The sequence below is a fragment of the Larus michahellis genome, chromosome 7 (assembly GCF_964199755.1).
Source record: "Larus michahellis chromosome 7, bLarMic1.1, whole genome shotgun sequence".
NCBI classification, from domain to species: Eukaryota; Metazoa; Chordata; class Aves; order Charadriiformes; family Laridae; genus Larus; species Larus michahellis.
The window spans coordinates 57,947,618-57,975,033 of record NC_133902.1 but is presented as its reverse complement, the minus strand read 5'-3'; the positions used below and the strand labels follow the sequence as shown (position 1 = coordinate 57,975,033).

Sequence of the window (27,416 nt, the reverse complement as noted above, 5' to 3'; positions counted from 1 at the left end):
CGTCCTTTGGAATTTGGCTGAGTTCAAACCTCTTGCTAACAAAGCACAAGGAATCATTAAAAAATAAGCAGAGATACTTTGAGGTTTGTTAGAAATGAGCTTTGCCCATTGTATATTTAGGTATTGCTTAATACGAAATGATCTTTCCAAAGCAAAAGCCTTTCAGGCTCAGCTCTGGAAGACAAATGCGTATTTTGAATCATGCACACTGGTTCACAGCGCTTGACCTCAAACGCACAGAGATGTTTGTCCAAGGCTGAGGCCCTGCCCAGGCGATGGGAACGCTCCCACCTCCAGGTGGGATCCCATCTCTGGGTGGGATCTGCTGAACAAAGCCACCCATGCACCCGAACTGCTCCGCTGGGCACCTCCTGTCTTTGGGTAGATTCAGACTAGATATAAAGAAGAGAATTTCTATGCTGAGGGTGGTGGAACCCTGGCCCAGGTTGCCCAGAGAGGTGGTAGATGCCCCATCCCTGGAAACGTTCCGGGCCAGGCTGGACAGGGCTCTGAGCAACCTGGTCTAGTTGAAGATGTCCCTGCTTATGGCAGGGGGTTGGACCAGGTGGCCTTTAAAGGTCCCTTCCAACCCAAACCCTTCTGTGATTCTACGATTAGGAGGGCGAACGTGCAGGAACAGCAGAGAGAGCTCAGTTTAGGGGACAGACGTGATAACATCTTGTTGTACAGATTCCATAATTAATTTTAATTTACTTAATTAAGTATTTAGTCTTTGGGGAAGGAAGATGAAAAAGTTGCTTCATAAACTGACAATGGCCGATTGTTCTCGGCTTTTTATCCTGGAGGCACACGGGATAATGAGAGCTATGGAAATACTGGGAGAGATTGATTGTATCGAGTAGCCGGGAGTCCCCCGGCACAGGCTGCTCACGCATCGGCAGAGGAACGCACGGATCCCTCCTCTCTCTGCCGGGGTACGTCACCGCTCCCCATCTTGCTGAGAAATTAAACTGGCTTTGTCTGGGTGCAGCTACCGGGGGACAAACGTGACAATGGAAGAAACACAGAAAAGCGCGGACAAATTGGACTGAATTGCCCGTGCCTTACGTAGGGAAGAGCAATGCAATGCGAGAGCAAAATATGGAGAAATCAATAATTTCCAACTTGAGGGGGGGATTAAACAGATCTCCATCTGGACTGCACTCTCCCCACACACGCGGAAGACTCAGATACCCGCTGTAAGATCACTTACAAGCGCCACATCAGGAGGTGATGCTCTGAAAACGGCAGCTAGTTAAATTTATCTGACTTCTTGGGTTCAATATTTGGAAAACTAAAATTTCTCCGCAAAAGCAATTTTTCATTTGAAGACTTACAGCTTGGGTAGCTAATGAAGTGGTTACGGGTTTAACCTCTGCCAGAAAAATCATCCCTTCATCAAACATTAAATCAACAGACTACAGAAGTTGGGGAAATGATGTTATTAAAATTCTAATGTGGAAATTCCCGATGCTTTTCCCCAGCATACATAAAAATAAAACGATATAAAAGAAAGCCAACAGATGTAGTGTCATATGGACTTGCTTAATGGCAACGCTTAGCCTTTCAAAAAAAGATTTACATCTACATTCACTACTAAAACTTGACATTTGCATTGAATAATTCATAATTTGTTGCTTGCTGTGCTTTGCTGCCTTTCTTATATTCCTAAGTAATATTAGCTCTGCTCTTAGGGAAGCAGATCCATTCTAACAAATGCAGATATTTTGTTGTTACTCTGTAAAACGTGAATATATATTTAGCTAAACCCATGTTAGACCTTTCCCGGCAAGAACTCTTTGCCGATAATAGAAATGCTCTTTAGAGATTTAATTCTCACCATTACTGGGCTCCGGCCTAATTCTCCCACAACTATTCCAAGTATGTTAACAAGGATCACATGTAGTTTGGACGCGTGTTGCCGTGCCGACATGTGTCTCATTTTAAGACAAACTCATTCCACCTCACTCTGGAGGGATGCGAACGCGGTTGCTGCCGGGGCTCTTCCACCGCCCTCTGGAGACCTTCTGCCTTCGCAGCCCTTCCTCTCCCACCGCTCTGGGGCCCAGGAGAAAAGGAGACGCCTCTGAAGAAGCACCTGGATTCAACATCTGTACGGAAACCTCTCGAGGCGGGTGTTAAAGCAGGACTTAATAGGCAAATTCTATAAAAGTCACTGCCCCGTTGCAGGTTTTAGTGTTGCTAATACCACGCTTGTACTTTCACGAGCCTCCTAAAATTTGTACTTCTTTTAAAATGTATTCATTTTATTTATCGTATTTATTTTAATTCTAACATTTTCTTGTCTATTTTAACCCTTCTGACGTAACCAAGTTCAGGATTACAAAGGCTTAGGTACTCTCAGGTTTTTCCTGGCACTTACCTGACTCCTCCCCGTCAGTCGCCTTCCTGCCTTTCTCTTTGGGAAGTTTCTTAGTTCAGTCATTCAGACCAAGGCACAAAATAGCCCAACACGAGGCTGAAGGGCTTAAAAACTTGTCTTGAATTAATTGAATCGTTTGCCTCACCAGTGGACAAGCTTGCTTCCCTCACACGGCGGCAGAGCCCTGTTGTGCATCCGACCCTCGAGCCTTCACTTGAGGAACCACCACCCACAAACCCCAGGTGTGGCTCTCTAACAAGGCTTTCAACGTGGGTTGGGTTGGTTTGGTTTTTTTAAATTAAAAACCTCTCTCTTTTCTATTCTACATAGTTTATACTGCTTTTAATTCAACTTCCCCTTAAAGTATCACATATTTATCACATATCAGGCTTTATTACACAAAAAAAAGTTCTCGCAGAGCATGCCACTGCGGCCTTAGGACTGTGGGATGGGGAAGGGAAAATCTTAAATTTCCTAACCGGAGTAGGGCAGGGCGTCAGCGCTGCTCCTCGCTGCCGTGTCGCCCGCTCTGGAGGCTCCTGCCCATCAAGGGCGCGCAAGAAGGACACCAACACCTGGCTCATCAGGTACAACAACTTGCTTCCTAACTGGAAAAGCGAATTAACAGAAAGGCCGTCACGGCATGACCTGAAATGCCAAAAGCCTCACATTTCGTCATTTATATTTTTATTTTTTGGCAAAATAGATTTTTGAACATCTGAAAAATGAAGCGCAGGCTTGAGACGAGTGGCACACCGTTAATTAATTGGGCACCGAGGCAGGCGTGCCGCTGGGATATCCATTTTTGAACACTGTGATGATGCTTTTGGGGCTGGGACAACAATTTTGCTGTGTTGGGTTGGCTTTTTTGGGTGTCTCTGTAGCGATGCTGGGAGGAAGAATTACAAATTCTCCTCTTTGTTATTCTGTTTGTCTGAAACTCTTAAAATGTATGAGACCAAGTGGGGGAAATACAGATTCTTCTTTCAGGTAGAGTAGAGTAGAAATTAGAGTAGAGTAGAGTAGGTTTTCCCTTATTTTTCCCTTTCCTCTGAAGCAGAGCGCAGCTCCCACAACTGAGAACAGATAATGGCAAACCCCAACACTTTTTGTTACTTTTATGGCTTTTTCTATTCCTAGAGAAAAATCAGCGAGAGAAGCAACAGATTATTTTCCTGGAACTGAAAACGAGCGGTATTTCTACCGGGAATTAAGAATTGCTTCTCTTTCAAAAAGGCCTAAAATGATTGTGATTTGAGGAGATGGCAACTTCTGAAGTAGGAATAAACCCGTCTTTTCTATAAACCTGTTTCCCTGACTGGGGCATCCGAAAAGCTCTCCAATCAGAGCCCCCCCGCCTTGTGTTCACATGTGGATCAGAAATCAGCCCAGTAGAAGTCTGTATGTTTTTTGAACCAAATTCTTCCATATTTTTAGGATGCTTTTCTTTCTTTGCATTGCAGCCTTCGTTGTGGTACCTCGACATTCCCGCTGGGCAAAATGCTGCTTTTTCCTGATCTGTGCAGTCTCTCGCGATCGCTGGTTTTAAATTACAGTTAATAGGCATTGACGTCATTAGCCAAGGGAAATCATGAACGCCCGCAGACTTACCTGCAGATCTTCTGCGCCACCGGACCTGGATGTGGAGGGACGTTGTTCTCCCATCCCACACCGCAACCGGGTTCGCACCGTGCAAAGCCGGACTCGAGCTGCGGCTCAGACCCAGCTTCTCCCTCAGCGCTACCGTTTCTGCCCGTGATTTTAAAACCGCGGCTGGTACCGCATGCGGACGCTTGTTTTCTTCGGCCTGCGTCAGCCTACGCTCGTGCTTCCTTGGGGCTCCTACGCAGCGCTACGTGGGGATGCTCCCAAGCTGCCTTCACTCCGTTGCATCCAGGGCAAGTACATCAAACCCCTTCCCACTTCCCATATCTTTTCCAAAATGGAATTTCCGGAAAGAACTTTTTTAAAAAAATACATATATTATTTTTTTCTGTTCTAAATCCTAACCCCTTATCTTCTGTTGGGGTGGCACTCAATTACAGACAAATTACTTCTCTCGCAGCAGGTAAAATCGCAGGAGATGAAATCTCCCCAGAAGATGCTTCCGCGGGGAATGTCTCAAATCAAATCTCAGCTCTTTTTTTTTTTTTAAAGCAACAACAAAAATTGCTTTTACTTGTTCACAGCCAATAAAGAAATTGTAAAACCTGGCAGAGAGACACGAGCCATGGAGGCCTGCCTTCCCGCTGCTTGACTTCCAAATGCAAAGCCAATACAACGCGTTCCCACCCCAGTTTAAGTAACAGCTTGTAACGCTGGGACGCGGGAGGCTGCGGGACTTTTTGGGGTATGTATGCTTGGGCAGCATTAATTCCGGCAACGCAAAACTGATGTAACCTCTGCGTTTGAGCAATATTGCGTGAAATATGTGAGCGGGGGCTTGCCCTGCTGCAGTTTGCCTCTCGTCCTCGGTGACGGCCAGGTCCAGAGGCCAGCAGCGGTGGGCTGTGGGCTCCGGGGGGCCCCAGGAAGCCCCCGGGCTGGTGTCCTGAGAGTAGAAAAGGGTAGAAAAATTCTACAGAAGGTTTGTTTTTCTCTTGGAAGCCTTGAAGGGTTTTTCTGGAGTGGATTTGACACCTGTTTGAACGGTGCTCACAGGGAATTTGGAACTAAATGATCTGTCTACGTGTCTGGGATTTTGTATATCAGTAATGAGCTTAAACCACTGGTTTAGTGGTATTTTTGGGGGGAAATCCTGAAATGTGAACGTCGGCTTGCTCAGTTAGCACCAGTAAACAGAAGAGCAGAGAGAGGGAGGGGAGCGAGTTAACGGAGCGGATCCGTTTTGCCTCGGATGAGAAGGTCCTGGGTTGTGCGAGCAAAACCTTCACCAGCCATCGGCTTCCTCGACTTACCCGCCGGACGCCGTACCCGACGATGACATTTCCTTCTCGCAGGACGCAGCAGACAGACTACGGCCGGGAAATCGGATCTGCAGTCTGAACTGGGAATTCCCTTGGTCTTTTATGCACTTAAATCAACCTCAACGTTGTTGGCTGCTATTTAATTTGACAGCGGTGCCCGTGGCCCCATTTAGGCCTGGGCATCCCATCGTGGCGTCTCAGAGATACGTGGAAGCCATAGTCCCTGCCCCGAAGAGAACATCACAGGAACTTGTTTTTCTGGTGATTTAATCATAATATTGACAACTTTATCAAAAATTACAAAACTGATATTAAAAAAATCTCTAATTCTTAGTAAGACTAGAATGGGTTTGGTTTTTTTTTTAAAAATAGAAAAGCACTTTTCTGCTACTGCTCTTCTGGAACTCTCACATTACAACCCTACATAGCAAAATACAAAGTGTAGCTAAGAAAGGTCGCAGTCTTAAGGTACTTCAGTCCACCACGAGCCCTCTAATATCTCTAGACCGTCAAACTCAGGGACTCCAAAAGCATCTCGCATCACTCACAAACCTTCTGCAAAGCTGATTTAGGAAATACCTTTAAATTTTAAGTTCTTTTTAACCCCTAAAACCGTAGACTGTGAGGATAACAGGACCTGGGACATCAGAGGTGGGGTGGGGTTTTTTTTTTTTTGAGTTTTTACAATTTTTTAAACTATGCGGCTATTATTTTTGCAGCTGATCCCAGCCGAACGTTTTCTGTCAGAAGTGAAAGTATGAAGAAAATCCATTGAAACAAATGAAAATATTATTATTTTTTTTTTTATGGTGTTCACAAAATGCACCATAATAGAAAGAGGAATATTGCCTTTAATTTGAATTGTCATCTGAATGACTCAACCACATTGTCACCCACGTAGCAAAAGCAAGCAGAATAAATAAATAAATAAATAGACAAGAATATGCAACACTTTTACATCCTCAAAGAATCACGTACTTCCCTAATCTACCCAGACCCTGATTGACGTCGTGGGCTCGCTTTACTCAGCCGCTTCGGTCGCGTGTGATTGTGCCATATTAATGACAAATAAAAAGTGTTCTTCCACTTTCCACAATGGAGTATTTTTTTTTTTTTTCTTCACCTTTTAAATATAGGAATTCTCTCTTAAATTAGAAAGTAGGCAAAAAGTATTTTTTTTAAATTTTCATTTTTAAGTCTTCTATTAGAAAAAATATAGATTTATTAAACAAAAAATAATAAGGTAGAAAGAAGGGTTGGGCCTCCATCAAAAAAGTATATTATGCTTTAATGCAAAGAGAAAGAAATGGCTCTATGGGCAAAATTCAAGTACGAGTGACCAGTTTTTTAATCGTAAAGTAGGTGCAACATTTTTTAAAATGTTACAACACTGCATGACCTGTAACGCTCACAATATTTACATTAACTGCTTACATGAAACCATAAAAGCTCTAGAAGAGAAAAAAAATTGGTATGGACTGAAACAAACTACTCCTAGCACCCACAGCAATGCCATTATTAACCAACGAAACCAAGTGCACAAAAAATACTTTACATGGCCTACTGCTGTCAAGTAGACATCGGTGAGAAAGTACAAACCTAAGGAGTTCAAATGCCAAAAGAAGGGCGGGTGGGTCCAGAGCGGGGCGCGGGGCAGAAAGCAAAGTGGGGCAGAAGGCAGCGGAGACAGGCACACGCGCGCGGGGCCGGGGTCAGCCCCACGGGGACGCGGGCAGAGCAGGAGAGCGGGAGAATGGACAACATCGACTCTTCAAACCAACACGGCAACTCGGAACGGAAAAAACGTGAGCTAACCTACGGGCCCCCCCCGCCCCCCCACCCCCCCAAAATAATTCAAATTAAAAACAAAAATGAAAATCAAATCGATCACTTCACGGGAGCGTGCATGGAGGACGGTGGCGTTACAGAAGACAAATGAACCTACCCCGCGGAAGGACGGGCTCCCGCCTCCAGGCCCCTGTAGCCAGGGTGGCCGCGGCGAGCCCTCGGGCTGGGCCAGGAGGAGGGAGAGCCGCCCCCCGGACACCGGCAAGCCCCGGGGCGAGCCCAGAGGTAGCCAGAGCAGAGGCTGGGAAAGGCGCCGGGTCCCGCGGCCCCGGGGGACGGCTGCTCTGGGGCTCGTCCTGCCCAGCGCGGAGTGCGGGAGCCCGGTGGGGAGCGGAGCAACGGGGGGGTCCTGGCGCCCAGGGCCGGAGTCTGGAGCGCGGCCACCCCGCCAGCTGCCCAGGATGCTGATCCCTGCCAGTCCTTAGCTACACCATCAGATTTGGGAACTTAGGGCTGGGGGAGGAAATCTGAGGTAAGTGGTGGTCCCGGACGAAGAGGTGGGGGGGTTACGGACTCCACCCCGGGACCGGGAATGGTGACCGGAGAGTTATTCGGGAAGCCTTGAAGACAGAGGATGTCACGGCTTCCACCACCATCACCACCATCCGTGTTAAAAAGAAAAACGAGATAAAATGGAAATGATGTTGTGCTACACTTCCGTCCGTTAATTTTATAATGGCTCATAGCTTTAGACTTTTAAATCTGTAGTGTATTAATTTTTTTCTACATATGTTTCACATTTCTCACTTAATATAACATAAATAAATTTGGTTAATAGATTTAACCTGCACATTTCAGCCACATTAATATATATAAGAATCTGTTAATGGTATAAATAATTCTTTTTAAATAAAATAAATCTGATATGTTACATAATACTGATAAAAATTACTGTTGCTAACAGTTTTGTAAGCCACCCTTAATTTTTCGTTTTAATACTGCGAGCTGGATACTGGAATTACTTTTCGGAAGGCTGGGGAGCACGCCCTGCCATTCTGCTGCAAAACCAAACCGTAATCAATACCGATCACATTATTCAAGCGGGGCCTCTGCCCCCTGGAAAGTAAACACCACGGTTAATGACTTCAGATAATTTAAGCTAATAAATCTAGGGGGTTTTGCGGGGTCAACGTTACGGGGGATATAAACTGTTTAGTTTCTCAGGTGGCTATGAAACTTTAACTACAGAAATGGCTGACTAAAATAGCCCATCTACTTTTTTTTTTTTCCTTTTTAATAAAATCTACAGCATTCTACTTTAAAAGTTAAGTAAATAAAAACGCAACCCGCGGTTGCGGCCTTTGAATTATTAATTAAGAGCTGTGATCCCACATCCCGTTAGGAATCTGCAAGGCTGCACTCTCCTACAGAGACCTGAACCGGAGCACGGTACTTCCAGGCGAGGTTCATTCCAAACAGACAGCGTCGATGAACACCCAGTGGCGTGAAGTGTATGTCAGAATTAAGGTATTACATTATCATGCCTTCTCTCTGCTGTTAAATACAAAAACAGCATCTTTTACATTATCATATAAAAGCATTTAGGCTGTATTTTTATTTATCACTTTACACTGGTAGTCTCTTGTATGTGTACTCAATAGAAACCAAAGAATTTTGTACACTATTTTTTGTACAATAAAAGATAAAGTGTGCATTAGGTACGCTTGTACATGACAATATTGTACAATATTTACATTTCAGATATCACCATGAAATTCTGTATTATCTATATACACAATGAAAATTTCTCAGAAACATTTGGACTATTTCTTATAATCACAATTTTAGTATTATAGAAAAAAAAAAAAAATCAGTAATCATCTGACATTGTTACTGCAACCTTTCGAGATTTCTGATTGGCTTCTCCAGCGACCGCTATCCCTCCTATCAGCAAAAATAGTGTACCACTAATCCCGCGTAGCACCCTGTGATGGCATCTGGCTGTCTTCACATAAATATTGATATAACCACGTCTGTATATCAATACCTACATATAGACTTTTGTGCACGTTCATTCTGATAAGTACTGGACCAGTAACAAAGACATTCAATGTTATCTAGAGATCTTCCTCCTCTTGGGCTTTGGAGGCTTCACTTGTCTGTCTCCCTGGGGGATTTGGTGGACCTAAAAATAAGTATATTTAGAAGTTAGCAAAGAATATTGGTCAAAGCATCCAGCCAGCAATAAACGAGTTACAGGACCGCGTGAAGTGCTGTTACGAAACAGTTCTCGTTATTTCCTGTCTACACGGAAGCCCGAATTAAAAGGAGTTTCAAGCGCTTTAGGGCACTGGGGAGAAGGCGGCCGATGGCGCAGTCGGTACCTCTCCGACCTCTGCTGCCCTGCAGAAAGGTACCGGCTGCGCTAACTCTGGAACCGCATAAGCGGGAACGGAACCCAAAACTGCACTGATGCCAAATTCTCAGAGACAAACCTTTACACGTCATCGTGACAAGAGCGATAAAGCAGAAAGCAGGCGGTGAGAAAATATTGCTAACAGGGAAAAATGAGAGAAGGCAAATTCAGGTCCGCGGCGGCATTATCAAGGAACAGGCTACGCTTAGTAAACTCTGCCTTCATCTAATCCTTAACAGGAAATACTCAATGTTGAGTTAAATGCTAGATTCCTTGGAGTGCGAAGCAGTTTCTCCTCACGGAGCGCTCGGTGAGAAGCCGGCAGAAGAGAGGAGCGGTGGCGGGAGGCGCTGGCGCGGAATACCACCACCATCTGTCGGTGGAAGCGGGATGCTGTCCTGGGAAAAGCCGACCGCAGCTTCCGAACAGCAGCCAGGACACGGTAACAAATCCTTCGGCATCGCACTAAATTACTTCCTCGGGCCCGTCCCCAATTCCTTCAGCCCGCTCACATTTCCTACGTATTTATTGGCTCTTAACAATAACGCTTGGAGCTAATTATCTTGTTTGCACGCGCTTTTCATTTAACACGTAACTGATGTCTGAACAGGAGTAGCTGAAAAAAATGCAAGTCACTGAAAAGGGAACCGTTGATTGCCTACGAGCGTTTCTAGGAAGCATAGCCTTTATGGAAATAAACCCCGATCACGAATTTTGGACGAGGTAATTAAACCAGAGACGAAGACTGTGTGACGACAGCAGGTCCATCAGCCCGTCTGCGTCACGAAACAGCCCCAGCAGCAAATCCAGCCCCAGCAGCTTCCCCTGAGCCAGTCTGTATCCCAGTTAAACTGCACACAGCGCACAGTTTTCAGTATTACTGGATTTATACATGAAAAAAGGGTCTCAGGGGAACGGCCCCGTCCAAACTCCCCCCCGTATTTATTTGTAACAGACCTAGGGGCAGGTCCTGCTCTCCTTGTCCTGCCAAAGACGAGGGGAAAACACCCGCCCGTTCACATCACAACTCAATCTCATTTTGTACAATTCAGAAGTTTAAACCAAAGATTTGATTTTCTCATTACTTATGGCGGCCCTTAAAAGCTACCGAATGGCTTATTTAATGTTTGTTGCTGGCTCTGAAGCCAGCTCCGAGCCTGCGGTCCCCTCCACGTTCCCTTTTATACGCTCCAGGTGCTCCCCTGAAGTTTTACTTCTACTTCTAAATGCGCGCATGTACAAACACCTGCAGTGCTGGGCATCGAACAGCAGGAAAAAGGCCTTTTTCAGGTATTCAAATCATTTATAATGAATAATTTGAATAATTACCAATGATAAGATACGGCAGGTTATATGTGCTGTGATAGACTTTGTTGCATTTCTAAATATGCTTCCATGAAATTACAGCCACGTTTTAAATATGAAGACGAGAACGTTATATAAACCAAACTTTATGTTATGTTCGAAACATCCTGGGTTTATATACCAGCAGTGTAATTATTGTAGAAAGAACGCTGTTGGGTTTGAGATTGGGAATGCTCTTTTCTTTTTACCTTTCACGCCACTATCTTCCATTTCACACGAGGAAAACTTTATTCAAAGAGTTTTCCATTCAAAAGAACGATGCTTTTAAATGTGGATTCAGTACCTTCCTACTCAAACCGAAAAATAAATGAGCCGCGTTTTGTGTCACTGGTCAGGGAAAACCCATGGAGCATGAGCGGGACTGGAACTGACCCAAACACTACGAGGCTCCGTGTGTAAAAGTACGTCGAGGAATCTCTCCTGGTAAAAAATAGTATAATTGGCCACACAACTAAAATTTGACAACTCTTCCCATTTGCCAGAATGACTAGACATTTGCAAATGAGAAATATTGAAAATTCCACATTCTTTAAGCAAAGAGAAACAACATTTATGTTAGAGGGCAACCCAAGCCAACCCCCGGCCTTCCACTGACATGCGCGCAGAAACACACAAAAAGGCAATTATTGCGAACGTGAAAAGAAACTTACATTCCCAGACATTTTGTCTAGTTCACTCATGGCCTCGTGTATAGCAGCTTCTAAATGGTTATTTAGCTTTCCACTTCTAGGAAAAAAAAACAAAAACGCCGTCAGTAATTCATAGGAGCAGAAAAAAACCTAAAAAGAATTAATAATAAACACGTGAACTCCTTGGATACATTCTACCGGCCGTAGAGCCTCCCGGGTTGTCACGGCACAAATAGCAAGACCAGACCGACATACGATATTATGCAAATTAAATTACAGAATTAAAATCAAAGCCAGCACCCGGGTGAGTTGTACGGTCAGTTACAATAGCCACAAGACGGATTACGGCCATGAAGAAAAAGCAAAACAGCATTTTGTGCAACCTTTTTTTGAAATTATTAGCAAAGGGCCAGACTCCGACGGGTTTTGAGCAGGAGCAGGAGTAACTCCAGCCCCTCGGGACTTTCTTAGTGAAGGACTAAACAGAGACACTGCCGTCTCCTTGAAAAATCAGTGCGTCAGCTGCAAAACGCTCCTCCTACCCAAAGCACAAAGCTCAAAGTTAAATAACTTTAAATAGCCAGAGGAAACAAAGTTGGATTAGTCCTCTAAATAAGTCACGTTAGTCCTCTACCGTGTCGTTAGTTTTACCTGGCAGCACACCGAGGGCTACGGTAAAGGTAAGGAGAAGACTTTCTTCTTCCAAACCAAAAAGTTGCCCCAAGTCACTGGGCAGCTCCATACACATCTAATTTTACACTGACACTTTTTGATTTACGTATATTTCTTTTTTAAAGAAGTTTCCCACTTGGACACCACGCTCTGCACGACAGCTCACACTTCTACGGCTCCGTGTTCACACCTCAGGGTTTCAAGCCAGCAAACGGTACTGGAGCACACGGTACTACCGTTTGTCCACAGCTTGTTGAGGATCTGGGCTTAAAAATGGGTGCATATATATATATATATTTATTTATTTATATATATATTTAGATAGGCTGGTTCATTCATGACTTCCAACTGAAGAGGTACATTTAGAATAGTAATGGACATGAAGAGAAATGGCTAAATATGAGATGAGAGAGAGAGATCATCCTGGAGAAGAGAGACATTATTATGAGCATCCATCACAATATCCTCAGGACATCCCTGCTTTGGAGATGCAGGAACGGGGGCAGAAGGAAGGGAGCCATCTGCATCATGAGGGAAAATAATGGCAGAGATGGGTGATAGAACGGCTCGTCCCAAGCTGGCAAGGACGGCTGGGTCACCAGGACTGTCCTTCACAGGAGACACTTTCTAAAAAAACCCTTTCCTTTTAATAAAGAAAGATCATCCCGTCAGCTGGGACGTTCTTCCCCGGGACTTTTAAGATTTATAGCAACTAAAAGCATTGGCGAAAGCCTGACACGAAGGAGCGCAGACGCGCTACCCAGCCAGCGCTGCTCTAATCCCATCCCCCTCGCTCGGCAAGATGATTTTCATGCCCATGGGTTCAGCCGGGAGATGGACGACAGGAGATGAGAGGGTTTGTCATTCATCATTCAAATGAGAGATTCCCTCGCGCCATTTGGCATTGCCCATCTGCACTATGGCAGGGCGGGAACTGCACAAGCTCGAAACCTTACTGACCTGACGGCACAAACGTCAAGTACGGTAGGACTTCAGGCACTTCCCAAGTTGCACAAATTTAACGAAGGTTTTGAATGAATTAGTTAAAACAGCGGTAAAGGCGTTTTGCGTAAATTGAAACTTACGTATGCTGCTGTAGTTTTAATCAATGGAAGAAACGATAAGATAAAACGAAATAAAGATTCTCATGCAAAGCCTGACATGTCCACCCGGGATTTTGAACTGCTCGAGCCAGAACCCTGGCATACCCGAGTTTCAGTTGTGCAACCTGGACAAGGGAAGGCACCCTTCGATATTATAAACGATGAACTAAATATTGTTTAGTGGCAGCGTAACTTCCTAGAAATGTAATACAGACTCTATTTATAATGCAGATATAGTAATAACTGATAACACTGCTGACGTGCACGTCATCGAGACGCAGATTTCAGACGCCCAGTCACCCATACGTGATGTGCCGTTGCTCGATCTGCATTATGCTCTATCAGCAACCCACAATTCACAAATGCTGGATTTAGGCGGCAACTGGAATCGCATCCTATTACATCCCTATTATGATACAGCTTTTAGCTTTGCAGACATTTTTCACCTTTAATTTAGTTTTAATGGTTTTATATTTAGTATATAACATAAACATATATTATTGGATTGAGTCAAGGCTGGGCGCAGTGAAGGAGAGTACTGCAGTGGTCCCGTAAGTAACATCTGCTGCCAAAACCGGACAATATACTAGGGCTGTCGGAAGAACTGCAGGAACGCAATGACTAATCGATGGGGTCAAGGTATCTGAATGTCATTTGGAGGACCGGGATGCTATCCCCGCTCTGCCAAACGCACTGGACCCATGTGATGCTCGTCCATGCTCCCTCAACGTAAATGTCTTGAGGTTTCTTTACCCATGTCATCTTTATTACAGAAGTTTTCAACTTGATGCCAGTACTCGATATGCGTAAGTGCCGAGTACTTACATAGGTAGGAAACAGGAGTATTCTACACGTAGCAATTATATCTAATGCTAAATGTTTGAAAAAATCTGGACCTGTGTGTAACAAGATACTACAAAGACACACACATACTAGAGAGAAGACCATAAGGAGATTAACAACTTTTCAAATAAATTTTAAACAGTACACAGGTAAAAGAGGAAGGGTCCATGAAGAAATACCAAAAGATTTGAAATATGAAATAAGTACTAGTAGAAATATGGAGGAAAAACCCATAAGGGCCGTAAAGCAACCCGAGGAAAGGGGCAACCAGGTGCCCCAGTGTCTGGGGTATTTGGTGCCTCCTGCTTCCTTACGGGCAAGCAACGGGGCAGAACCAGACGCGACACAAAAAAAGGCCATTGGATTCACTGGAACTGCACACAACCCTTGGAGTCTGCTAAATACACAAATGCAAATTAGAAGACGGGATTTTTTTTTTTCTTAAATTTTACTGTTTATTACATCTTTAACACCTCTTTAAATTTGCTCCTGGTGTCACCTTCCTCGAGTCACGTATTTCGCTTCAGGGACACAAGCAAATAACTGGGGAGCTGCCAAAAGCCCTTCCATGTTCTCACCACACATCCTTAAACTCCAGTAAGATATTTTGAGGATGATCTTGGAAAAAACAGCCACCAACATTGTCTCATTGGCATAAAAAATATTTCTCTTAAGCGCCGCGTGACATATAAATAGAAGAAAAGCTTACACCTTAAAAGGAGTTGAAGACAAATAATTATTTAATTCCCTTAAGCCTATGTTTATTGTGCTAAGGACAAGCAGTGCAAGCTGACTTTAAATTCTCACCCAAAGTAATATATTTTCACTGCAACAGTAAATAAGCAACAGCACCCTAGCACGAATTCAACCATAGCACAATTTCTGCTTTTCTATCCTTTTATAGCTGTCGAGACTTTTCTTCTCCTGAAGTCAACCATTTTCCTCTTTTTGTCTACGCTGACGCTTCATGTCCTAATACTTATTGTCTCACGGTCTTTCTATCCTCGTATATTTATAAACAAAAGCTAAAAGGCAAGATAAAACCAAACAGTTCATATGTGTCTGCCACAAAGCTCCGCACCGAGCCCCTTCTCTGGTTAAACGCAGCCAGACTTCACAAATTGCGAAGCGCTCCTCAGCGATGGGCACTAAACTGAATTTATCTGAATAAAGCTGCGCTCTGCCTGCAGCAGCTGCTGCCAGAGGGAGAGGGGAGAGATAAGAAGGGCAGATCTCGTTAAAAAGCGTATTCGGAATAGTTTCGATGTAATAACTTTTTTTGCTGTAAATTAGAAATCCTACACATGAAAGCTCAAACAAGTAGGCTGACATTTTACAAAGGCTACTGTAAATATCAGAAGATGCAATAAAAATGCAGATATCAAAGATCTCGGATGATTATCATAACAACACAAGAAATTCAGAAAATTAACTCTTCGGTTCGGCCAATCTGCCAAGCTCCTCCAAATGAGAATCTTAGGAAGGAAAAGAATTTAATGATTCCATTACACTAGTAAATAAACGAGCGTTGACTTACTTTCTGTTCCTTTTCCTGGCTCGGTTGTAAGCTTCTAGACCTTCTGTTAGTGTCTTCAACTTCTCTGGCTCCACCTGAGTGAAGGTATGAACACCAAACCACATTACCCAGACCTGCAATTATTAAACACTGCTTTTACTTTACTGCTAGACATGCATATTATGGAGCCTAATTTTCCCTGCATCCAGAAGACACTAACCTTCCCAGCAAAGAACCGATTAACGTACGGCCATATACACCCCCTCAGACATATACGTATACATTAGAATTTCTAGCAATAGGAATACAAAAACCAAAACCACGACACTTAAGAAAACAAAACTAAGATGGAAAATAATAATTTTAAAACCTCATTTGTCTTTATATTATTAATAGGAACACTGCTGTTAAAGTCTCGTCTTCTGCACTCACATTTAACAAATGTATTTTACACCTTTGAGCCCACCTGGAATGCATTAAGACACCAAATTGCCTAGTATACGCAGGGTACAATTTTTACAGATGCCATCAACACCAAAGCGTTTCACATCACCTCAAATTTGGGGATAACGCATTTAAGGCTCAACAATGCCGCTAATGGCACGGCCAAATTCATTCCGATTCCAGAAGAGCCGGGGTACGTGCTTAAGTTAAAGGTGGGGCGGGCAGGGGGACAAGCTTCATTTATGCGGTATGAATCTACGCCTTAACTGGAGCTCGCTTCAGCCAGCTAATTTATTGCTCCCGAGAAAGGTTTTTTTAATTTTTTTTTTACTTAAGCACATACTTCGGTGATCCGCTGAGTCGGGAATGAATTGGAGCACGTGCTCGGCAGGGTCGCTGAGCTGGTATTTAAAGTACTTTAACTGGAAATTTAAGTTCTCTCAAAATCAACCAGAATTCTAATCGTTCAATCAACCTGTCCATACAACGGCTGGCACCACCGCATAGGTACCAGGCAGTACCAGTGCAAACAATACAAGCATCAAAGAAAATTAATGACATCATCCGTATGATCTTATCATTTGCATTCTCAGAACATTAGTCCACTTAACTCTGCATATTATTTCGATTTGGCTCAGTCATTTCTGCTTGTAAAAACAACAACAAAAAAAGCTATTTAAACACATCAATTTAAGAAAATGAATGGATAAATTCCCTTTTCTTTGTCAGTATTGCTACATTTTGCTTGACTTATTTTTTAATCTTTGCATAACTTAGCAAGAACCTTATATATAGCATTTGTTTCATTAAAAAGTACAGCTTGTATTCTGACACAAGGAAAATTAATTCTGTAAATACAAATGTATTAAGCATGCCTATATACAATCCCAAAAAGAAATTTAAATGCAAATTCCCTCTAAACCTAGCCTTTCAATCACTAAATAATTTATATTCGCAATGAAACTGAATTTCAGACGTGACAATGTGAAGTTAATGAGTGAGCAAGTTGTCAAAATCTCTAGAAATAAGGCCCAATACAATACGTGTTTAGACCAAATTTCACATGTCTTGAACTTACGCATCTGATAATGAAATTGGGGAATATACTGCCATTTCAGGAACTTGGGAGACAAGAGTCATTATTGGTGAAATGTGCACATGGGGAGGCAAGACGTCTATTTTCATGAAATAGATTCAATTATGCCACAGATCACAGCGCTTTTCCCTTAAAACTGTGCTTACTTTTCATGTAAGACTGCGAATATTTCAAATAATTCCTCTCCTGATCAGACTTCGGAAAAATACAAATGCATACATAAGAAATACTACCTGTTTAAAACCTGCAGAACATTTCTAAGGATAAACCGGAGAAGAAAAGGCACACAACGCCCACCAAATGAGCAAACCGCCTTCAGAAGCTTATACGTTACGTCTCCTACATGAAAATGGTGTTATCGGAGGCAACGTCACTCTGCAATACGCTACAGCTCAAGCCTTCATTTCACAGAACGTTTGAAAAACAGCTAAAAGACCAGCTTACGTTTTTCCAACTGAACAGAATTAAAGGGCAATAACATAATCATCTTGATCCTTGGACGCTGGACTACATGACGGAGTTGCCATAAATGCCAAACTGTACGTTATCCATATCCCTGACATCTATGTGCGTATAAAGAACAAACTCCGCAAAGGGTTGTAGGCGTCTGCCATTAGATAGATGAGAAAGTTCAATGGTAAACGTTTTTATGAAGGGCTAATATCACGTTTGGGTCACAAGGGACATAAGTAACAAAAAGAAATCGGTATCTTCATTACCGGAATTTTGTGATGGTAGAACAGCAAAAAACCTGCCAGCACTTTTTTGAAGAATTAGTATCAAATTGCTAACATAACACGGTACTGGAAGCAACTATAAAAGATATATTTTTGAATGAATAATATCATACGCCTTCATTTACAATAAGCCATTACAACACTAAATAATACATACAGATGGGACTTTCAGGACACTGATAAATCACACCTATTATTATCCGTAGAACTATAAAAGCTCAGTTTAAAAAACCTAGTTTAACTGCTGGAAAATCCTACCGAGACCAACACTTGCCCTGCAGGAATCGCTACGAAATGCACTAACACCAACCCTTCGCCTTTCACATTGCTGCTCTCAAAGCCTTGTTCCCATTTAGGTGGTTTGATTGGGATAATCATCAAATTAATTACTTAATGAAATATACACATCCTCCGTTTTAGGATGCACGTAGCTTCAGGCTCGCTTCTTTCCTTTTTCAGAAATTGCTGCTGCTACTGGTGCGCTCCCCTTGGGTTCCTCTTTGATTCTCCAAGAGCCAAAAAGCAAGTGTTCGTTAGGAAAGAAAGGTGCGATATTCCTCCCTTCTCCTGTTAGGGCAACGCCGTTCTAGCTGCTCTTCAAACAGAAGCATTATTACTTTTAATACCCAAAGTCTTTTAAAATGGAAACAAAAATCAAATTATGTATGATATAAAGAACAGAGCATATACAAAGCACCATGAAATCCCAACAGCATAGCAAAACTAATGTTACAATATAGGAGGTCAATATTTGATTATACAAATACTTCAAAAGATGTTTTAAGAAAGCTCTGCAGCAAATACAATTCTCAGAACTGCTGCTAGTGACTCCCACCATGAATAGCAGCCTTTCAGGATTTTCTGAAGTGCAGAATTTCTGAAGACCATTTGATTTTCAAGGTTATTTTTTTTTGTTTTTCGAGGTTTGGTTTTTTTTGTTTTGTTTGGTGTGTTGGGTATTTTTGGTTTTGTTTTTCCTTCCTTCAGACCAGGCTGCCCAAACATCTGAAGAATGCAGCTGCACAACATGTTAGAGGAGTGTTTGAACGTGTGTACCCCGTGCACGGGAGTTCCTGCCCATTTTCAACTAGAAACACAATTATTATATAGCAGACGCACATTTTCATCTCTTCCATATTCCTCTGTATCCCACCTTTCAACCTCAACTCCTGACCTTGGAATCGTCATTCACTTTGTACTTCTTATTGGAGAAAATTAGACATACTATTTTTTTTAATTTAAAATTATTATGATTATTATTATTAAAGGCCTTCTGATGTGAGAGGTGATCCACTACGTCAGATTCCTGATGAAGAGCTTGAAACAGTCTCTCTTGCTGCCTCCACAAGTACCTTGACCGTACTGCATGTGCTTCCCTGTTTGTGCTTCAGCATACAATAAAATCTGTGCCACCGAATATCATATTACACAATGCTTAGATATCACGTACATGAGAGACACATAATTAAAGGCGGCGGGTTTGCACAAAAGCCACTCTACATTCCGGTAGCCACAAATTGGGGAGTGAAGTTATAAAATTGCTAAGAAATGCAAATGAAAAAAAGATTCACCTCTTTACACAGGTTATAAACATAAGCTCTTCAAATATATCAAAACAGTCAAACAGACACAGATACACAATTTTGTGAAGTTAATACATAAACGCATACTTGGAACATACGTGCAGGGTAATTACTGAATTCGTAATTCATACGGGACAGTGATATTGTACACCTCCTAATTTTTCCAGTTTTGTTTAATCTTTTATACTTTGTCATCCATCTCCTTTGCCTCTACTTTGTAAACTGACTTGTACCTCGGGGATCTAACCTTTATCAGGAATGAGCTCTTAAGCATTCAAATATTGTTACTAAAGCACGTTGATTTCTCTACAAAGTAATACTTTGGTTCTGCGTACCCAGATGGGAGGCTCTTTGAAACCTTTGCGGCCAAAGAGATCAACTGGGAAGCCACCCGCAAAGAGAGACTCTCTAGGCTTTGAAATCCTAGGGTTTCAAACCTAGTTTGAACTAGGGTTGAAACCATGCTGGCCAACCATCACCCCAGTTATTTATAGCACCAATTCAAAGGCTTGTTGGACTGTTTGGGGCAATTGCGTTTGCACATCAACCTCAGACAACTCCACGATCACGACCTGCGGTGCGACCAGCAGTGGTGACACCGCAGAGACACCAGTTCCAGCTCAAGCAGTTCCTGAGCTATGCCCTGGTGGGAATCAGAGGCTGTTGGTGAAGAAGCTCTCCCTCCACATCTTCTTGTGCCCTCTCTCCTCTGGCTATCTGCTGTTGGCCACGTCTTGGGGAAAGGAATACTTTGGTCCAACCCACTATCACCATCCTTATGTTCTTATGACTGTTGTTGTGAAATGTACTTAGGCAGGTTTATGGGGAAAAAGACATAATTTTTAAGTGGTTTGACTTCTCTGTGCCAGAGGTAAAACCTTATTTCATTACATTTTTCCTTTCTGCTTACATATTTTTAAAATTTGCTTTTTATAAAATGGCACTTAAAAGTATTTATATATGGAAGATGTCAAATGTTTTATAAGAACTACAAAAATACAATATTATACAAGTAATGGAGACTAGAATTTGAAATATTTATCATAATAAAATAACCAATAACTCCTTGATAACTGTATTTTCTGTATATTCCCCAACAAGCATATGATTTGTCAACAACAACAAAAAAGGGATTTTAGTACGAGAGAGCAAATTGGAGTGCTTTCCTCACTATTAAGACGGTCAAAACCTCCTTTCAAGATGAAAATGCACACGCATTTCCTCTTGAAGAGCGTACGTGTCAATCAGCGAGCTTTTACTTGTTACAGACTCCTCAACCTGATTACATCAGTTTTCCTTTTTGCCGTTTTCAACACTTTTAGATATCTCCGTATCAGTTTCTTTGGACACAGCCAGAAGTTCAACTAAATACACAACGTAAGTTAAACGATTTTTCCTTAACAACATTTTTTTGTGGAGCAAGTCTTTTGTGCACAAATTAGTCAGCAAAGCATGACCAGGCCAAAATATAATCTGTTTCATGGCATCGGTAGAAGTTAGATAACTATGGGAAAAACTCAGTTCTGCAATCTATAGTTATGAAAAAAAGCAATTTGCACTACTAAAATAAGAGACACAGAATAAAATAAAGAATGAACCGAGAGAGTTTTGATAAACACCTGTATGGGCATAGGTACACGTGTATATAGAGAGATAGATATGTGCATATATATATATAAATATACCTTCCCCTCCTCAGCGTTTTGTTGACATGAATTGTGAACGTCTTCTTCTCTTACTAGTTTTCCAGGCCATGAAGTCAGTCCTTTGATTTGGCCCCAGACCAAGTCGCCAACATTAAACGTCCTCGGCCTGTAATGTATCAGCTCATTTGAAGAAGGGGAGTCTGGGTTCCTTAGGTCATCTTCACTACTGATGCTTTTAGCATCTGAAGGGCTAGGCACACACCCATTAATGCTTTTGGCATTAAAATCTCCATTGTAATGGATATAGTCTTTAACTAACGAACTTTCCAAGCTATTGGAGGAACTTGGAGATTGCTCTTCCAGAATCAGGTCTTGTTTAGAAGTGTTCAGCAACTCCCCAAATCCTCTGTTCTGCTGAGGCCTATTTCCGTTTATGTGTGCACATCGTTCCACAGTGTTCTCCAGTCTTTCCTTAAAACTCATCATAGTTCTTTTGTAATTGTTATACCTGAAATTCTCCTCCAACATTTTTTCACTCTGACAGTTTCGCTGTGATAACAGTATCTGATGCTGCTCGCCTTGTAATAGTGGCAGTGTGGAGATGTTATTGGGCCTTTCGTGACAAGGACTACTATGGATATGGGCAGAGTGGTCTAGAAACTCATCACATTTCCATCTATTTATCTCACTGACAGGACTTTGCTCCCCTTCCCACTGTTTTTTGGGTGTGTTACAACTTGTGGATTTGTAATATTCATACCCATCCCCTTCACTTGAATTTTTACCGTGCTCTGAATTCTTCAGTATTCGTGTTCCTCTAGTGTTCCTTATCCTACCTTCGTGATCAGAAACGGCAATGTTTCTTCCGTGGATTACTGCACTGACAGCGCTAGAAAGGTTTAATGGGTCACCAATTGAGGCTGTGAAGGCACTCATGGCACTCAAAGCTGGAATGGGACTCATTTGTGTTGTACTGCTAACGGCAGTGGTGATCACCACTTGCATTCCTTTGCTTGCAGCATCTACAACCGCTTTGTAGATAGCGTCCACCGATGTGTCACCCTGAGCAGCGATATTGAGGTTATCCTTTGCCTGTTGTCCGAGAGATGGTTCAGTTCTTTGCTGCAAATCACAAGATGTTTCTTGGAAAGGAGGAAGCATAGTGCTGGAGCTCTCAGGAACTGGTGCCATTCCCATTTGAGTGATCATTCTTTTGTTTAGGACAGCAGCATCTTCCTGCATCCTCACCTGGAAAAAGCAGAGAAAAAGATGGAAATTGCTGTTCTGCCAAAAGTTCCATTTCAATAGACAAACTCTGTTTCACTTTAATAAAAAAAATCAGGGTAGTGGCCAGGGTGACTATTTGTTACAGTACGTAATTTTGTTTTGGTTGTGTATCAGTTACAAAGTCTAACGCTGAACAAGCTAGATAGAAAACGAACAAAAAACCCCATAATTTAGAGAAAAACAAAAACACTGGCTCTTAGAATTTGCCTCCTGGATCAAAACAGACACCTTGCATGAAACGATACAGCCTACCACGCCCTGCTGAGACCACGTTATCATCTCCTTCAGAGTCTTTTCAGGGGTGTCCTCCTCTGATTGAAGTACAGCACCCTCCTGTTTTCTCTCAAGTCCTGAACAACTCCACCAAGGTCAGTATTTCTGTTCTCAACTACTCTCTTTCGTCCCTACCCAGACCCTAATTTTCCTTCTTTCCTCCCTACCAACTGTTCCTCTGGACTCCCTGTACGCTCCTCATTCAATTTCTGGAACGCAGGCCATCACTTTCCTTTTGGAATTGGCTAACATTTCGATTTTTTCCCTTTCGGTTACGTGTTTCTTTCACGGGATCTCTTTTGACTTCAGCCCCTGCCTGCATCCCTTTGCACTGCAGCCGTAACGTCAGGCACTGCCACAGCAAACCGTAACCTGCAGATTAAAGTAACCATGCTTTTTGTATTTCTTGTCACATACGCAGGCAGTGCAGACGATGTCAATAATAGTGCTATAACAACAATACGTAAAAAACAAGGGGAAAATATTTCCCAGAAGCTCCTTTAAATACTTACCATTACTATTTATATAACTGAGAATCTGAAGCAAAAAATACGGAGATGAAGCTACCAAAATTCACACGAAAACAAAGAGAGGTAATGGGCAGTTAGAGGACTGCGATTTTGCAACAGCAGTGAAACATCTACACTGAGGAAATGACACGTCTTCTTTTTCCTTCTTAAAGGGTAAAAGCACTTTCCGGCACTGTCTGCAGCCTCCGTCTTGAGTTCTGCAGCAACCACGGTAATACTGAAGAATAATAAATACGCGGTTTAACTCTGCTTTTATTACCTATTTTGGTTGCTATGCTTCCTGTCAGTATGTTAGTTTGATAGTTCAACTTGCACTATGAAGAATCGTCTGTTTAGGTGGGTAGCAGGGAGGTATCATTTTTGCACAGTTTGTCATTGTGTATTCATTTTATTGCCTGTTTTCTTCAGCCCGTACAACCCACACCACAGCCTGCTCTCCCACTCAGCGTCAGTGGGAATATAAGGGGACTGGTACGCACGGTCACCTACAATCATTTATCAAGTTTCTAATTACTATAAAGAGGTATCAATATTTATTTCTCACCACTGAATGGTTAAAATGGTCTAAATGGGAATTCATGATCATTTCTGCAAAATGGAAAACAGTTTTGCTAAAAATGTACAGTAATTGTCAGACACACAGAGCATTTTTTTTTTTTCAATACATGCAGCGTAACTCTTTCCAAAGCAACTATACCCGATTTCTAGGGAAGAAAGTATAAAATTTCAGCAACAAATGTCACTGATTTGCAAAATCCCAAAAGTACTGAAAGAGGCAAGCAATTGTGCGTATCATGTTATCTTAATCACTCGACAAAGAAATCAGGCTATGGAGGATATAATTCTACCTCCCGATAGTTGCACATTTGCTTGAATATTGATTTCATTTTGCTCTCTACCTGGAAATTTTGGAACAGACACGCCATGGGGTTTGGGTTGTTAGCTGGGCCAGGAATTGGGGGCTGGCCTTGAAAGCCCTGCATGTTCTGATACCCCTGGAGAAGGTGCTGCTGCTGCTGATTTGAAGGAAACATCTGATTGTTGTTTAATAGCGACTGGAGATGACTCAGCTGATGGTTATTCAAAGTAGTGTTTATAGATGACATGTCACCTGTAAATCAAACACAGGGAAACGTAAGTCAGTATCGTTTTCAACAGTCAGGAGGAATTTCCTTGACTCAAATTTTAACTGGCTGCTAAGCAAATGCCTCTGCAAAACACCACTTTTCCCCTTCAATCTTCTACGGAATGGTCCTCAAGGCATGTGTCTCCTACTCTTTATTCCTTTATTTCTTCAGTATTGCTTCTTTTGCATGTCACATCTATCTGGACTCTTTCTAAAGGTTTCTGCCATGACTGTCCCTGCCTTTGGAAGGGTACACAGCCAGGTATGGCAGAGCGAGCCGCTACGATACTCGGTGTCTTGGACTCTTACTCTTAGTTTCCAAAGAGTGACTGCTTCAAACAGTACTGGGGTGGTGAGGGGGAGGAGGAGAAAGAGAGAGAGAGAAAGAGAAAATCATTTAAAAAACCCAACAAAACTATTTTTTTCATTAATTATGACAAAATCACGTGAGCTAAACTGCAAATGAGCAAAGGCTTTTTGTCTCACGGACATGTCAGCCAATGCTATACACATTTTTTTTTTTTTTTTTACATTTTAGAGAAACAACTGCATTAACTTTTTGTATTATGCAAAAATCTCACTTTACATGAAAATCATAGTTTGAGTAAAATAAATACGCCGTTGAACTTGACATTATGAAATAATAAAGCTTAAAAATGTATCCATTTCCTGGGGGTTTTTTGTTTTTGAATTAAAAGCCCATGTTTTTCTTAAAATTGCCATTTGCAGAATCATTGGTTAGTTGTATTTTACACGGAAAATGTAAAGTAGGGTTGAGTTCACGATAGCCATTTAGTAGGAAAGTATGAGGTATTAAGTTAAAATACTTATCAGTTCTTTGCCAGTACTTAATTCCTCCTACTAGTCTATTTATTAGCTTACACAGGGCGAACAACAGAGCACTAACTGTATTACATTTTCTTGGTAAAAACCATCAAAAGACCCAGGGGAAAAAACCCTTGCATTTAAGGGCTTTTTAATCACTTGTTTCGGGATGTCGGTGTTTGTCAAGTGAGATACCCTGGGTTTCTAAACTACAAGCTAAAGTAAAAAAAAAAAAACAAAGAGAGAAATGAGAAAAATATAAATACACAATAAAGGGCTCGAAGGGCAACCTTCCTCTTTGAACTTGTGCAAGGACCTACTTCGAGTGCTTTATGGATTACTTTTTGTGGAGTGTGCTTACGGTTTTGGCCCTTTTGATTCGTTTGGAAAAAGGCACTTGGCCGTTTTTCATCTACCGCACAGCTACTCGCACTAACCCTGTGATGCCACACGCACTTGCAATGAAACGCTGCATCCCAGAGATGCACCTGTGCCTTTACTACTGGAAAAATGAAACAAGTCCGATTGCTTACAGAATTGGAAAGTGTATATAGTAGGGCTAGGTGGCATCAGAATTAAGAACGGAATATAAAATAAGTTCCAAAACCAGTATTAAATGTTACTGAGGTAAATGAGAATGTGTTTTAAATTTCTTACAATAACAGTTATGTTTTTCTCAATAGAAATAAACAAGCTGTAACATACAAAAGCCTTACAAAAAGAAGAGTATGATAAAGTGGAGTCTTTAAAAAGAGAAATTAGAATCTGAAATTCCCCCTCCCCAACCCTCTTCCTTTTTTTTTTTTTTTTCCTTTTATATCTGTGAAGAAATTGAACTTACCAAGCAGACCTGTCCCCAGTAGAGGGTTAAGTAGCTGTGGCACCACAGAGTTATTGTTGAGTTTAGCTGGACCAGATGTATTCCCAGCATTATTAGATATGTTCAGCAATGTTTCTGCCATTGACACCACTGCTGTCCCACCACCCAGGGTTGAGACAGACAGTGCTGCCACTGCTGATGATGTAGTGGTTGTGGTAGTGGTTGCTTGGGAGGAGGTGGCTATGGAAACCTCTGGATGATTAGCGGTGTTGCCCGATGCAGAGTTCAGGACACCTCCCACCAGCTGGGGATTCAAGGCCATTAATGCTGAGGCCCCAGAGACAGCTGGGAGGAGCAGGGGGTTAGAAGTAGTGTCAGTGCCTGAAAAGCTTGGTATGGGGTTGCCCAGGGGGTTGGTTAAAAGGGTCTCCACCCTGTTGCTTTCTGACTGATTGCTTGGCAAATGGTCAGGTGGGGCTGTCATCTGTGTTACTGAGGGTAAAGGGTTATTTTGCTGTTGCAACAGATCTGAGATGGTCAGATTGAAAGATGGTAGGGGAAGCATGGCAGCTGCTTGGGCTTGGTTCTGAAGGAGGGTTGCTAGAAGCTGAAAATGAACAGGCTGCAATACCTGCCCATCCACGTCACTGGAGAGAAAAGCTAAAGCAGCATTTACATTCGGGTTGAGAAAACCTAAAGGGTTGAGGTTGACCTCAGACTTGCCTTCTCCTGCTGAAGGCTGTAGTATATTTAATAGATTCTGGTTTAGGAGATGTTGCTGATTCACTGGCAAAGAGATAGGTAGAGAATTGAGGAGGTTTTGATTCAAAGAATGTGGAAGATTGTTGTTTGAAGAGCTGTTCTGCGGAAAATGAAGCGAGTGTTCGTGGCCAGCAAAAGGGAAATCGCTCCCAATGGGCAGCTGGCTCTGAAGTGGGTTTCCAGCAGCAGTAGTGACTATAACACCGTCTTGAAGCACAGATGTTGTCTTTGTGATGGCAGGTTGGCTGGTGCCAGCTATGGCTATTGATGACGATGGTCCTGAACCCCCTGCAAGGCAAAAGAACAAAACTATTAATAGAATACTGCCTGTCGGGAGACAGTCATCAAACTATAAAGCAACCAGGTTAATCCAAAATAGTAATGTTTGATACCCATGCACAGAAAGAAAATGTTTTGAGCATCCAGACTTGAGTGCTTTTCAAATATGAATGAATCTGCTGTCAGCTGCTTCAGACAATACGTGCTGTGCCACATCTCATCAGAAATTATTTAACTATACACGTGTATTTCCCTTAAATTTCTCCGAGTGGGGATATAAGAGGATTTCATTCATTATATATTTTGATTAGTATAAACCTAAAAGCAACCATAACTTAATATAGTTAGTTGTGGACCAGTACGAAA

At 42.2% G+C, this 27,416-nt stretch overlaps 1 protein-coding gene across 11 annotated transcripts in view; it reads right to left on the bottom strand.

Moving 5' to 3' along the window:
* Positions 1–5,560: 5,560 nt before the first annotated feature.
* Positions 5,561–27,416, bottom strand: part of MBD5 (methyl-CpG binding domain protein 5) — a 148,361-nt gene continuing 126,505 nt past the window's right edge. For 8 of the 11 annotated variants that reach the window (XM_074594178.1, XM_074594180.1, XM_074594183.1 and 5 more), the window contains 6 exons: positions 26,031–27,059; positions 24,138–24,349; positions 21,188–22,396; positions 15,664–15,776; positions 11,530–11,605; positions 5,561–9,283 (listed from right to left, as the gene is read on the bottom strand). In XM_074594178.1, coding sequence (XP_074450279.1) covers positions 9,212–9,283; positions 11,530–11,605; positions 15,664–15,776; positions 21,188–22,396; positions 24,138–24,349; positions 26,031–27,059 — 2,711 coding nt within the window. In that variant the 3' untranslated portion in view covers positions 5,561–9,211. The remainder of the gene's footprint in view (positions 9,284–11,529; positions 11,606–15,663; positions 15,777–21,187; positions 22,397–24,137; positions 24,350–26,030; positions 27,060–27,416) is intronic. The other 3 variants (XM_074594185.1, XM_074594187.1, XM_074594188.1) reach the window with 3 other exon arrangements.